This window comes from Onychostruthus taczanowskii, unplaced genomic scaffold (assembly GCF_017590055.1).
Source record: "Onychostruthus taczanowskii isolate IOZ18803 unplaced genomic scaffold, ASM1759005v1 scaffold283, whole genome shotgun sequence".
NCBI classification, from domain to species: Eukaryota; Metazoa; Chordata; class Aves; order Passeriformes; family Passeridae; genus Onychostruthus; species Onychostruthus taczanowskii.
The window spans coordinates 12,399-23,039 of record NW_024500162.1 but is presented as its reverse complement, the minus strand read 5'-3'; the positions used below and the strand labels follow the sequence as shown (position 1 = coordinate 23,039).

The 10,641-nt window shown below is 46.5% G+C and overlaps 1 protein-coding gene across 1 annotated transcript in view; it reads left to right on the top strand.

Annotated features, from left to right (window-relative positions):
* Positions 1-1,704: 1,704 nt before the first annotated feature.
* Positions 1,705-10,641, top strand: part of CDHR5 (cadherin related family member 5) — a 12,354-nt gene continuing 3,417 nt past the window's right edge. The window contains exons 1-12 of the mRNA XM_041407995.1: positions 1,705-1,826; positions 2,008-2,183; positions 3,123-3,173; positions 3,507-3,599; positions 3,726-3,824; positions 5,010-5,120; positions 5,457-5,633; positions 5,980-6,070; positions 7,224-7,321; positions 7,644-7,850; positions 8,368-8,484; positions 8,999-9,071. Of these exons, the coding sequence (XP_041263929.1) occupies positions 1,748-1,826; positions 2,008-2,183; positions 3,123-3,173; positions 3,507-3,599; positions 3,726-3,824; positions 5,010-5,120; positions 5,457-5,633; positions 5,980-6,070; positions 7,224-7,321; positions 7,644-7,850; positions 8,368-8,484; positions 8,999-9,071 (1,372 nt within the window). The 5' untranslated portion in view covers positions 1,705-1,747. The remainder of the gene's footprint in view (positions 1,827-2,007; positions 2,184-3,122; positions 3,174-3,506; positions 3,600-3,725; positions 3,825-5,009; positions 5,121-5,456; positions 5,634-5,979; positions 6,071-7,223; positions 7,322-7,643; positions 7,851-8,367; positions 8,485-8,998; positions 9,072-10,641) is intronic.

Sequence of the window (10,641 nt, the reverse complement as noted above, 5' to 3'; positions counted from 1 at the left end):
AGGTGATGGGAAAGAAGCAGCCAAGGAGACAGCTTTGCACATGTATGGCCTTGAAGATAAACAGGGAAGCTCTTGCTTAGGAAAAATTCTTGAGATAGGCAAATAAATAAAAATAATCCTGGAAAGCAGTCAAAAACCAATGAAACCTCTGAGATTATCCAAAGTGAAATGTATGTGGGTGTGTACTGCTGTCAGTAGATGGAGCCTGGGTGAAGCACATCCCTTCCACTCTGTGTGGGCATCTGGCTGCCTGCTGCTGATCCCAAATAAAAATGGTTAGCTGTGCCTGTGCCTTGGCTGCTCTTTGGGAAATTGGAATAAGGATGGTTCCATTACAAGGTCTTGGATTATTAGGAATGCAGGGGAGGAGCATTTTGCCAGGATTCCCCTACATGAGGCATGGTGGGACGCATGGCTGGGGCTGGGTAGTGCCTACAGTGCAGCTGTGCACAGAGGTCAGAATCAGGGTTCCATGCAGCAGGAACAAAGCCAGATGTTAGGTCTTATGGCAAAGAAATGTTCTGAGAGCTACACAACAGAGATACTCATTGTAAAAGTTATTTCTTCTCCATTCTGCCCCTGGAATTGGTGGCCCAGTTTTGTCACAGCCACTAAAGACAAAGGAATAATTTGTTCCCACCACTTAATGAGGTTTATGTACTGTCCCTGTGCCACACAGGCAGATTACCCCCCGTTGATGGAACAGCCACACCAGCTTTCCTGTAAAACCAATGGATTTTGGAGAGCAGCTCTAAAATAAGGCTCTCCAGCTGCAATCCTGTGCTGTGCTGTGCAGCCCTGCCCAGCCCATCCTGCTCCAGCAGTTTTCACTATCTACGATGGACCTGACACCTGTAAAAGGAGCTGTTCCCACTCAAATGCACATCTAAGCACCATTTCCTTACTGAGGAGCTGAACAAACCTTGGCAGTTGCTCATTTTGGTCCATAGGAAGTCTCTGCTAGGAAAGATTCCTTTTGGAATACTTTTGGAAGGAGTGTTGACAGCCTGGATTTCATTAAGCCACTTACAATGTCCTGGCTGAGGCGCAGCATCTGAGAACTTCCTGAAATCAGAATGAATTTTAAAAGATCAGTGAGAGCAAAAGTCCCCTGAAAACTTCAGGAAGCTGCTGAGATTCAAATAGTTGAAGATCTCCTAGGGTGGAATCTCCTGGAAGGAGATTCTGGGAAGCATCTCTACAAGGAGCAGCCACCAGTAAAAGGAGATATGTTTTCCCTACAAAGCTGCTGGGCATTCCCTGGACTGCAGGTGAGCCTTGTCACTGCTGGGATCCACTTGCTCACCTTGTGGGATACAGACCCCGTCTCTGGCACATCAGAAACTAAATTTTCCCCCTTTGCTGTGGGAGAGACTGGAGTAAACAGGCAGTTTCCCATGTTCCAACCCTTGTCCTTCATGCTCAGCTGGGCAAAGGCTTGGCTCTGAGTTCTGAACTGCTTCAAATATATCCTTGTTGCCACCGAGAGTTTAGGATAGGAAAGATCCAGAGAAAAGAGAAGCAGCAAGGATTTATGTGTCATCGTGTTTCATGACTGGTAAATCCTTCAATAAGTCATCCAATGGGGCAAAGAGGCAAAGGTTGAACCACAGCAATCCACAGCCAGCTGCTGTTTCTTGATGCCATAAAGTGGTGAACGCAAACAAGGGCACAGGGCAGAACAGGGAGATCAGCTTAATTGGAAAAAGGGATTTTAAAGGGATTTTTCAGCAACTGGCAGCTCACCATGGCTATTCCTTACTGGCTTCTCATGTCTGCACTTTTCCTGCTGCCCCTCTTGGCACAGATTTCAGCACAGGAACCAGGTAAGCTCTTTCACGAGGTCCATGTCTTTGAGGAATGTGTCCCATGGGAGGGGGATACAGGTGGGAGGTTGCTATGCTCCAAGACCCCTTTGCTGCACAGCTTGTGACCACAGCTCTCACCCAGCTCCTTCACAGTGTGAATCCTTGGGCAATTTTGCATCTTATTTGTCTGTTATTCCAGGATGTTCTGTCAGTAACAACAACCCAAGTGTTCCTGAAAATAAGTGTCCTTATGTGGTGGCTACCATCCACGTGCAGCCAGGTTTCACCCTAACAATTGATCCCAATTTCCCTGATGGCCAATTCTTCACCATTGAGGGCTCTGAGCTGCGACTGACAAAATGTGTGGACTATGAGGTAAGCCTTTAGCTGGCAGGCTGTAAGGATGGAATGGATAATGCTGGGATGCAATGAGTTTCAACCTGGAGTCTTGGTCTTCCAGGGATTCTTTACCTGTTTCGAGAGGAAAGAAGTTATTTCAGTTGTGTGAGTTTGAGAGCCATTTATAAGGGCCTAGAATGACAGGATAAGGGGAAGTGACTCCAAACTGCCAGAAGGCAGGGTTAGATGGGATACTGGGAAGAAATTCTTCCCTGTGAGGGTGCTTACCTGGCTCAGGTTTCCCAGAGAAGCTGTGGCAGCTCCATCCCTGGAAGTGTCTGAGGCCAGGTTGGATGGGGCTTGGAGCAGCCTGGGATAGTGAAAGGTGTCCCTGCCTGTGTCAGGGGGTTGGAATGAGATGAACTTTAAGGTTCTTTCCAACCCAAATCATTCTGGGATTCTGTCATCTTGTGTGAAGCAGAAAGGCAGTATAAAAGGTCATTGTGTTCACTTAGGTGGGTGCTACATTATTTTAGCTCCCTGAAGTGCTCTGTATACAGCCACAGGCATCCTTAAGTTCCCTTTCAATATAAAAACCCACTTTTATTTGAGTGAAAAGCAACAACTGAGTTAACACCCCGCAGGTGCCACTGTACTTGCTGCATAGAATTGATTTATTCAATTTTAAATTAAATCTATTTGAATTCACCTGAGGTGAGAGAGAATGGCAGATTAGCTCTGCCAACACCTTACAGGAATTGCAGGGAGAGTGCCTGGAAGATGGGGTTGATTTGATATCACCATAAACAAGATCCCAGCATTAAGGAAAGAAAGGAAAAGTTAGATACGCCTGAAAATAAGAGAAAGCCCAGCGGCATTTCTGATTCAGCAACACGTGAATTTGGCTCATTTGCTTTAGCCAGAGGTTGTACTCTTGGGCTGTTTCTACAGTGATGGGGTTTGTTTTTCATGCAGGAAGACCCCGTGCTGCTGCTGTACCTGACCTGCAAGGACCCTGCCGGCCAGGTGAGTGCTCTCCTGTGGCTGAGTCCTAGGACAAGGCACTGCAGGCAGCACCTGCTTCCCTCTGCTCTTCTTAATTCTCACACTGGATGGGCAGATGTTCTTCTCTTTGTGGACAGACACGCTGCTCTCATAGCCACGAGAGAACCAAGGCTCTGCCAGGGGGGGAGGAGGTGGCAACAAGCCCACAATCCTGCCCCAGGACATGGGCTGGCTGCAAACCCCAGCACCATCTGGTTCCCATCCTTACACCATCCCCTCTGGTCACTTTGCAAAGCAGGATCAGCCCCAACAGTCTATTTTTGTCTTTGATTCTTTGATTTGCCCATTCTGCAGAGCGATTCCTTGGCAATCCTAGTCACCATTCTGAATGAGAATGATAATCCCCCCGTGTTTCCACAGCCAAACATCACCAGGGATGTCCCAGAGGTAAGGGGTTTTGGGAAGGGAAGAGGGAACTGCTCACTGAGTGCTGTGGGACTGAGGAAGGGTCAGCAGGGAGAGGACTTCAATCCATTTCACACAGACAATGACTACAACAATGTGTTTTTTCAGGATACAGAAGTGGACACAGTCATTGTAGCCCGTGAAGAAGTAACTGCTACTGATGCTGACCTGGACACCATCTACTATGAGCTCACTACCACAGTGCAGGTGAGCAACCCTGGGGACAAACAGTAGCTCTGGAGAAGCTGGATTCAGAAGAGCCCCAGCTTTGAGGAGAAGGTCACTGCATTTAGCTCACTCAACTTTTACAAAACCTAAACGTTGATTTAGCTAGCAGAACAGAACCATCAGTCCTGCAGGTATTGAACTCTCTTATGGCTTACACTTTTAATGCACTATACAGATTAAACTTTCATCTGGAATATTCAGAGCCATAATGACTCAGGGAAGTCTTGTTGGCATGATCTGTAAACATATCAGGAGACCTTTGTACCTCAGGGAGCTCAGAATTGCACTGAGTCTGATGGGGAAAGCAGTCCTTGCCCTAGCTGCCAACAGCAACACAGGAGATGGATTGTGCAGCCAGTTAAACCAATGCCAGCCTAGAGAGCAAGAGCTGGCTGTAAACTAAAATCAAAAGGAAATTCAAGAGAAGAATCAAATGTATGTTTGCATTTTTTGAAAAGTGTTGTGGAGAGAACAGACAGTAACATAATAAATATAAACATAGTAAATATAGAGGTAACAGTGCCTGTTACCTCTATATCCCCAGGGAATTTAAGTTTCTGTGAACAGAAACCACCAGTTTTTCAGCTCTGGGATCAGACTGTGCATTCGCATTTGTGTAAATCCAGACGGATTTAGGAATTCAGAGGCATAAGATTAAAGGAGAACCAAAGCAAGTGCAGAAGGTTATAGAGTAAAATGCAACTCATGATATTTCAACTCGGCTTTACGGTTTCTTTCAGTCCAGCTGTATTAGGCTAAGGCAGGTGATCCTGCCAGCTCTCAAAGGCTGAGCCATCTTTGACCCTTTTTGTGCATGGAAGTGAGATTGCTGGCTATTAGGGACCCAAAATCAAGGATTATTGGCACCTTGATAAATATAGGAAATGAATGAGGTGATAGATTTAATCCAGAAGCTGCTGAGCAGGTGGGCAGTCAAAGCAGGAGCTCTGGGAAAGGAAATTCACAAGAACAAACATTTCTGACAAGCCAGGCAACTCCAGTGTGCAGTACCAAAAATTAAGTAGATCAGACATTCCCTCAGTGCCCCTCATCCAGGTCCCCAGGATAAAAGGCCCAGTTGGAATGACAAAGACAGCAATGAGAAGGATTTGGAATGTGTCTGTAATTGAGTCTGCTATAGGATTTTTCCTTTTCCCTTGCCAGAACACAGACGGTTATTTTGCCATAAGAGGAGTTAATAACCCGGAAATTTATTTACAAACAGCATTGGACTATGACAAATTTCATTCGACAACGTTGCTCTTGTACGCGAGGGTAAGTGGGGAAGAACAGAATGCCTCGTTTGCATGGTCCCTCTTACCTGAAAGATGAGTCTGGATAGGACATCTCTGGGATAACAGGAGGGAGGGATGGGGGGGCACTCAGAGCAGCCTTTCCCTCTCCATAGTTCCAGTGACAGACCTGCAGTCAGCCCACTTTTGTCAGCAGAACAAGATAACCTACTGCTTTAGCTACTCTCACATAAATTTCTAATTAAACAGAACGGAGTGACAATGGCTAAAGGGCCCCATTCCACTGCTTTTGTGCAGATGGGCCCTTGTTTTGGCAGTGAAACTTGTGTCTCACGAGTGTACTTTGCCTTGGGGGCAGGACAGGCCTGTGACCAGCCCTGAGGCCACCAACACGGCCACTGCAACAATAACCATCACCATCAAGCAGAGTGACACCCGGGCACCCTGGTTCCTGCCCTGCACCCAGCTCCACCACGACACCAGTGTCTGCATCAGCAGCCCCTACTCCGGCAGGGTCAACATCTCCGAGATGTCGGTGAGCAGGAGGGCTCAGACAGTGCCCCTGGGGGAAGCACTGAATCATTTCCATGAGCTTGTGCTGGTCTCCAGTATAATGCAGATGATTCACAGAACAAGGAGCCTTCATCATGCCCCACCCCAAGCAGCACTGCTTGTGTCTGCTCCTACAGAACATCACAGGAGAGGCAAGAGCTGGAACACCAGCTCAAGGCTGTCTCACCTCCACCCTGTCACAGACACCTCCCAGCAATAAATCCCATTCTGTCCAGGCAGAGCCATGGGATCTGCTGTGGGCTGGGAGAGCTCCAGTTGCTGATCTGGTCCTGCCTTGTGGTGTGTGATTGTTTGCCTTGCTGTTGCAGACGGACCCGCTCGTCCTGGAGCCAGGACCCATCTATGCTGTCGACCCTGACTACACCATCAGTGACAGGATCGTGTACAGAATTGTTGGGGGTGAGTAGACCTTGTCACCTTCCACAAGGAACATTGCTCATTCTCCTGTGGTGCCTGCCAAGAGGGGAGGCCTGGGATTTGCCCCTCTGTTTCTGCCACAGAAATATAACTAGAGCCACAGAACACTGCCGATTAAGTAGAAGAAACAGACTGTACAGAGAGAAAAAAGAAGTACAGTCCCACAAACCGATCTCAGTGAAATCTGTTTCAAAAAGATTTTGGTTTTTTGTGAGATGAGACATGTTTTATGTTTAAGCTTTTAGATGTGATTTTGTCAATCTGGTCTTGCTACTTTCATGCAGTCTTTGAGCTGTACCTAAAATTCCCACATTATCAGCCCAATTTCTATTCGTTGCCCAGAATTATGTTTTTATTCCCCAGCACATTGCCACTATCTCATCTGCCTTGTTTTAGTCTTGATTCCAAAAGAATCAAGGCAAAGGTCATATTGGTCAAATGAAGTATTCCTCTCCCCTTACCTATTATGCCTCATGGCAGCACAGTTGTGAATATCCTCCTGATACCAAATGTATTAGAGAACATTAAATTCCACTGGCATTTGGATGGAGTGTAGCCTCACTCCCCACAGTCAATGACTCAGATCCTTGTCAATAGAGAGCCCACAGTGTCTCAGGGTGAGGAAGAGAACTAAAAGTACTGCTTATCTTACAACATGTATCCAACATAGGTCCTTCCATGACTCCCACACAGATGCAGGAATCTGATTTCTACCTGTACATAAATACAAGGTTTGTGTCTAGACTCCTTTTGTAATCAGTAGAGAGAAATAAGCATTCCCAGAGCAGACTGGGAACTGGATGGAGATTTTCAGTCCTCAAACTGCACCAGAGGCTCTGGGCATTTATCATACTTTAGATTGACAATCTGTGGGCCTAGCTACTGGAAATGCAAAGTTTTGTTGTTTTGCCTCATTTAATTGGGTTCACACATATCTAATGTGTCCCTCTGTGTGCTTGGCCATCACTCCCATTCTTTGGAGCAGCCAGGCAGGCAAGGAAAACAGTAAAATGGTATTTACCCAAGGAAAAGTCCTTAAGGGTATTTTCACTAAGATGTGGAAGAATTAGTCTGTGAGCTCCAGGTCACTTTATGAAGGAATCTGATGATTGAATGGTCTTTGCATTTTCTCTAGGGAATACAAATGAAGTGTTCTCAGTGGATGCAGACACAGGGAATCTAACCATGAACAAAATAGTGACTTCCCTGGATACCTTTCTGTTGCAAGTTATGGTAAGTGATGACATTACAGCCCACCGCCCAGCACAGCTGGATTTCCAGGAAGCAGCAGCCTGGCTGTGACAGCAGTCAGTGACCTCAAAAATAACTCGGTTACTCCCTTTCTTTTGAAGGGCCCAGTGTTTGACCTATGTCCTGCACCAACCCACAAGCAAAGCTCCTGCAGGAGTTGAGAGTTTCCCCTCAGGTGTGGGTGGTGACACAAAGGAAATTCACCCTGGGCACGTTCTGCTGAGTTGATGAAGGCTTCAGATCGAGCCTGTCCTTTCATGTCTCATCAGAGGCAGAAATCCGGCATCTCTCTCTTTCTCTCCAGGCCACCCAGGTCAGCAACATAAGGAAATACTCTGTAGCCACTGTAGAGATCAAGGTCATCAATAAAAGCAACTTTCCACCCTACTTCGAGAAGGGGGTCTACAATGGGATGGTGTTTGTTGGGCTGCCCCAGAGAAGCTTCGTCTACCAAGCTGGAGATCCTTCCACCCCCCTGGTGGTAACAGCAATGGATGAGGATTTCCCTGATGTAAGAAACTAAAGTGCTCTGTGTTCTGTCTCACTGCTTCAGGTTTAAAGCAGGATCAGGAAACACGAGGGAGGGGAGGTGTGGGGAGGCAAACACATGTTGTCCTCTAGTGTTCCATGTAATATTCCCTTGGAAATTCCACAGATACCAGAACCACTTATGGTGTGGTGTAATGGGGAGAAGGTGCTGGACTCCCCTCTTCCAAAGCCAGTCCCACACACATCACTTGCATAGGTGTGTTTTGCTTAAGCAGGTACTAAAGTTGCCAACACAAACTGGATTAAGACTTAGGATTTTTAATTTTTTTTTTTATGTTTTTGTGATATGTTCCTTGCGTCTGAGCAACAGGGTGAATGCAGTTGAGTTCAGCCTTTCTCACCTGCTCAGCCCAGGTTTATTTATTACTCTCCACACCTGCTCGTACCTCAGGTGTTTTGGGCAAATCCTGCCAAGGGGTTGTTGGGAAGATGCACATGAAGCACAGTGAGGTTTGATCACCCACTCTCTGGTCTTTCAGAAAGTCAACCCCAACATGGAGTACTACCTCAAAAACAGCACCGATTTCATCATAACCAGGGATGGGCTCATCCTGACCAACAAGGTGATGGAGTCCCCAGGAACTGTGACCATCCAGGTAGGGCACCTTTCGTGGGTATTCTGCCAGGGGTGTGGAAGGGAGAAGGAATCCAAATCCTCTTGTTGCTTGGGTCAAAGAAGCAGTCCGTGACTTTAGACTTGTAAGAAGCTGGATGTTCCCTTTGTCCACATCCCTGCCTAAGGCTTGCCTGGCACTGTGCCATGTCCTGTGGGACTGTCAGAACCAGCCTGGCCACAGCACTGCTGGAGCTCCACAGGCAAGCACAGAGAGGTGCCAAGACCTGCTGCTCCTGCCCCACACTGCCTCAGAACCTGTGCTCTGCACTGTGCTGGGAGCTGAACACAGAGCAGGGACGTGCTTCAGCTCATCCACTTCCAGAGCAGGGAATCTTCAGAGCTTTTGTTCTCCTGTGACCAGGCTGTCCAGCCACAGTGAATAGCTGTGGTGAGGATAGGGACAAGATACTTTCTCCTCAAAGGGCCTCCCACAGACCTTGAGAGTGAGCTGGAGATCTGGAAGTCTAAGCCATCTCTTTCCCATGTTCCCATAGGCTGTTGGAAAAGATGTGTTGAGCCTGCAGGAGGCAAGCACCATAATTGTGGTGGAGGTCATCCTTGCCACAGGTAGGCTGGGGCAGGGGGGGTCTCTGTTTTCTGCTCTGGGGAGTCTTTTCTATTTCTGTGGCAAACTGGCCATGATGGGTCACCTGCTGAAGTCTGTGGGCCAGGGCTGAGGCCAAGCCCAACCCTACAGAGAAAACAGCCCAACAACATTCTCACAGCATAGTCACCACATGCCTTGACAAGCCTCCCGAGACTTTAGTGGTGCTGTGTATTGGAGTGTCTTTTCTTGTTGTTCCAAAGCTAAATCTGGGATTGGTTCATGATGGGAAATAACCCAGGATGTCTTTTCATGGCAAAGGAGACCTTGGTACATAATTGCTCCTTTTTAACCAAACACAGAGAAAACTGCAATGTTCTTGCCTGTCTGAGGCAGAGCAGAGGGCAGCTGGCACACCCCAGAGCCAGGCTTGCCTGTGAGCAAAGCTTTTCTACTCAGGTCAGGACAGGTCAGGGTCTTTTACACCAAAATTTTATGGTCTTACAGGAGAAACAGACCATGAGTAATAAGAGAGACATGAGGCTTCATACATAACCCTCTGGCTACTGTTTAACCTTGTCAATGTGAAAACAGCTCTCACTTCCATACTGCTGAGAAATGACTCTTAAATTGGTCTTATAAATAAATTAGGATTGAAGTTCATGAAACTTCTTATGCTTTGAGTTAAGCTGAACCAATAGTAATGAATTTTTATCTCAGGATAGGCAGACAATGCCCAGACTCTACTGGATTCTTCACGATGATGTGTGATTGAAGTTCCATCACTTCCCCCTCTGGTCACCACCATTGTGGGGTGGGAAAAACAAGTGGGTTCCTGGGTGTAAATTTGGATTCCCTAAAGGTAGTGCCACTTCACAGCTAAAAATCACTGAATCCCCATTTAAGGGCACAGCCCAGCATAAAGCTAGTCCATGTGTGAGCTCACAGAGTTATAAATGCTCCAAGCATGTGCCAACACTTCTGGGCAACTTTGAAATTTTGCCTTTGCTGCTTAAGCCACACCAAGCAATGATGTTGTTGAATATGCAGATTTACACAGCTCTGGGATTCTCTGTGAGCTGTGGCTCCCCAGGATACAGGATTAAGCAGCAAAAATTCCCTGAAGTCCTAAATCCTTGCCAAGGTGTTAATGATAAACTGAGGGCGGAATCAAATGCAGAGGGAACACTCCAATTCCATTATAATAAACAGGTCAGCAGGAGAACAAAACCTTGTTTCATTAATCATTAATGAGAGTCATTTACACTACAAAATGAAACTGGAAAACTTAAAGAATCCCACCACCAGCAAGCAAAGCTGAGAATGGTACTGTCTTTCCACTCTGGTGTCGACCTCTGTACAAACACCTGACCCTGACCAGTGGCTGGAAGCAGAAGCTGCTCCTGAGCAGACTGAACAATATTGGTACAGCTACAAAAGGGCAAGAAAGGTTTTCTTGTCCTGGGGACTTTCTAATGCTTTTCCTATTTCCTATTCTGGTTTTTTTGGGTTTGTTTTTTTTTTTTTTTTTTTTTTTTTTTGTTTTTTTTTTTTTTTTTTTTTTTTTTTTTTTTTTTTTTTTTATTTTTTTTG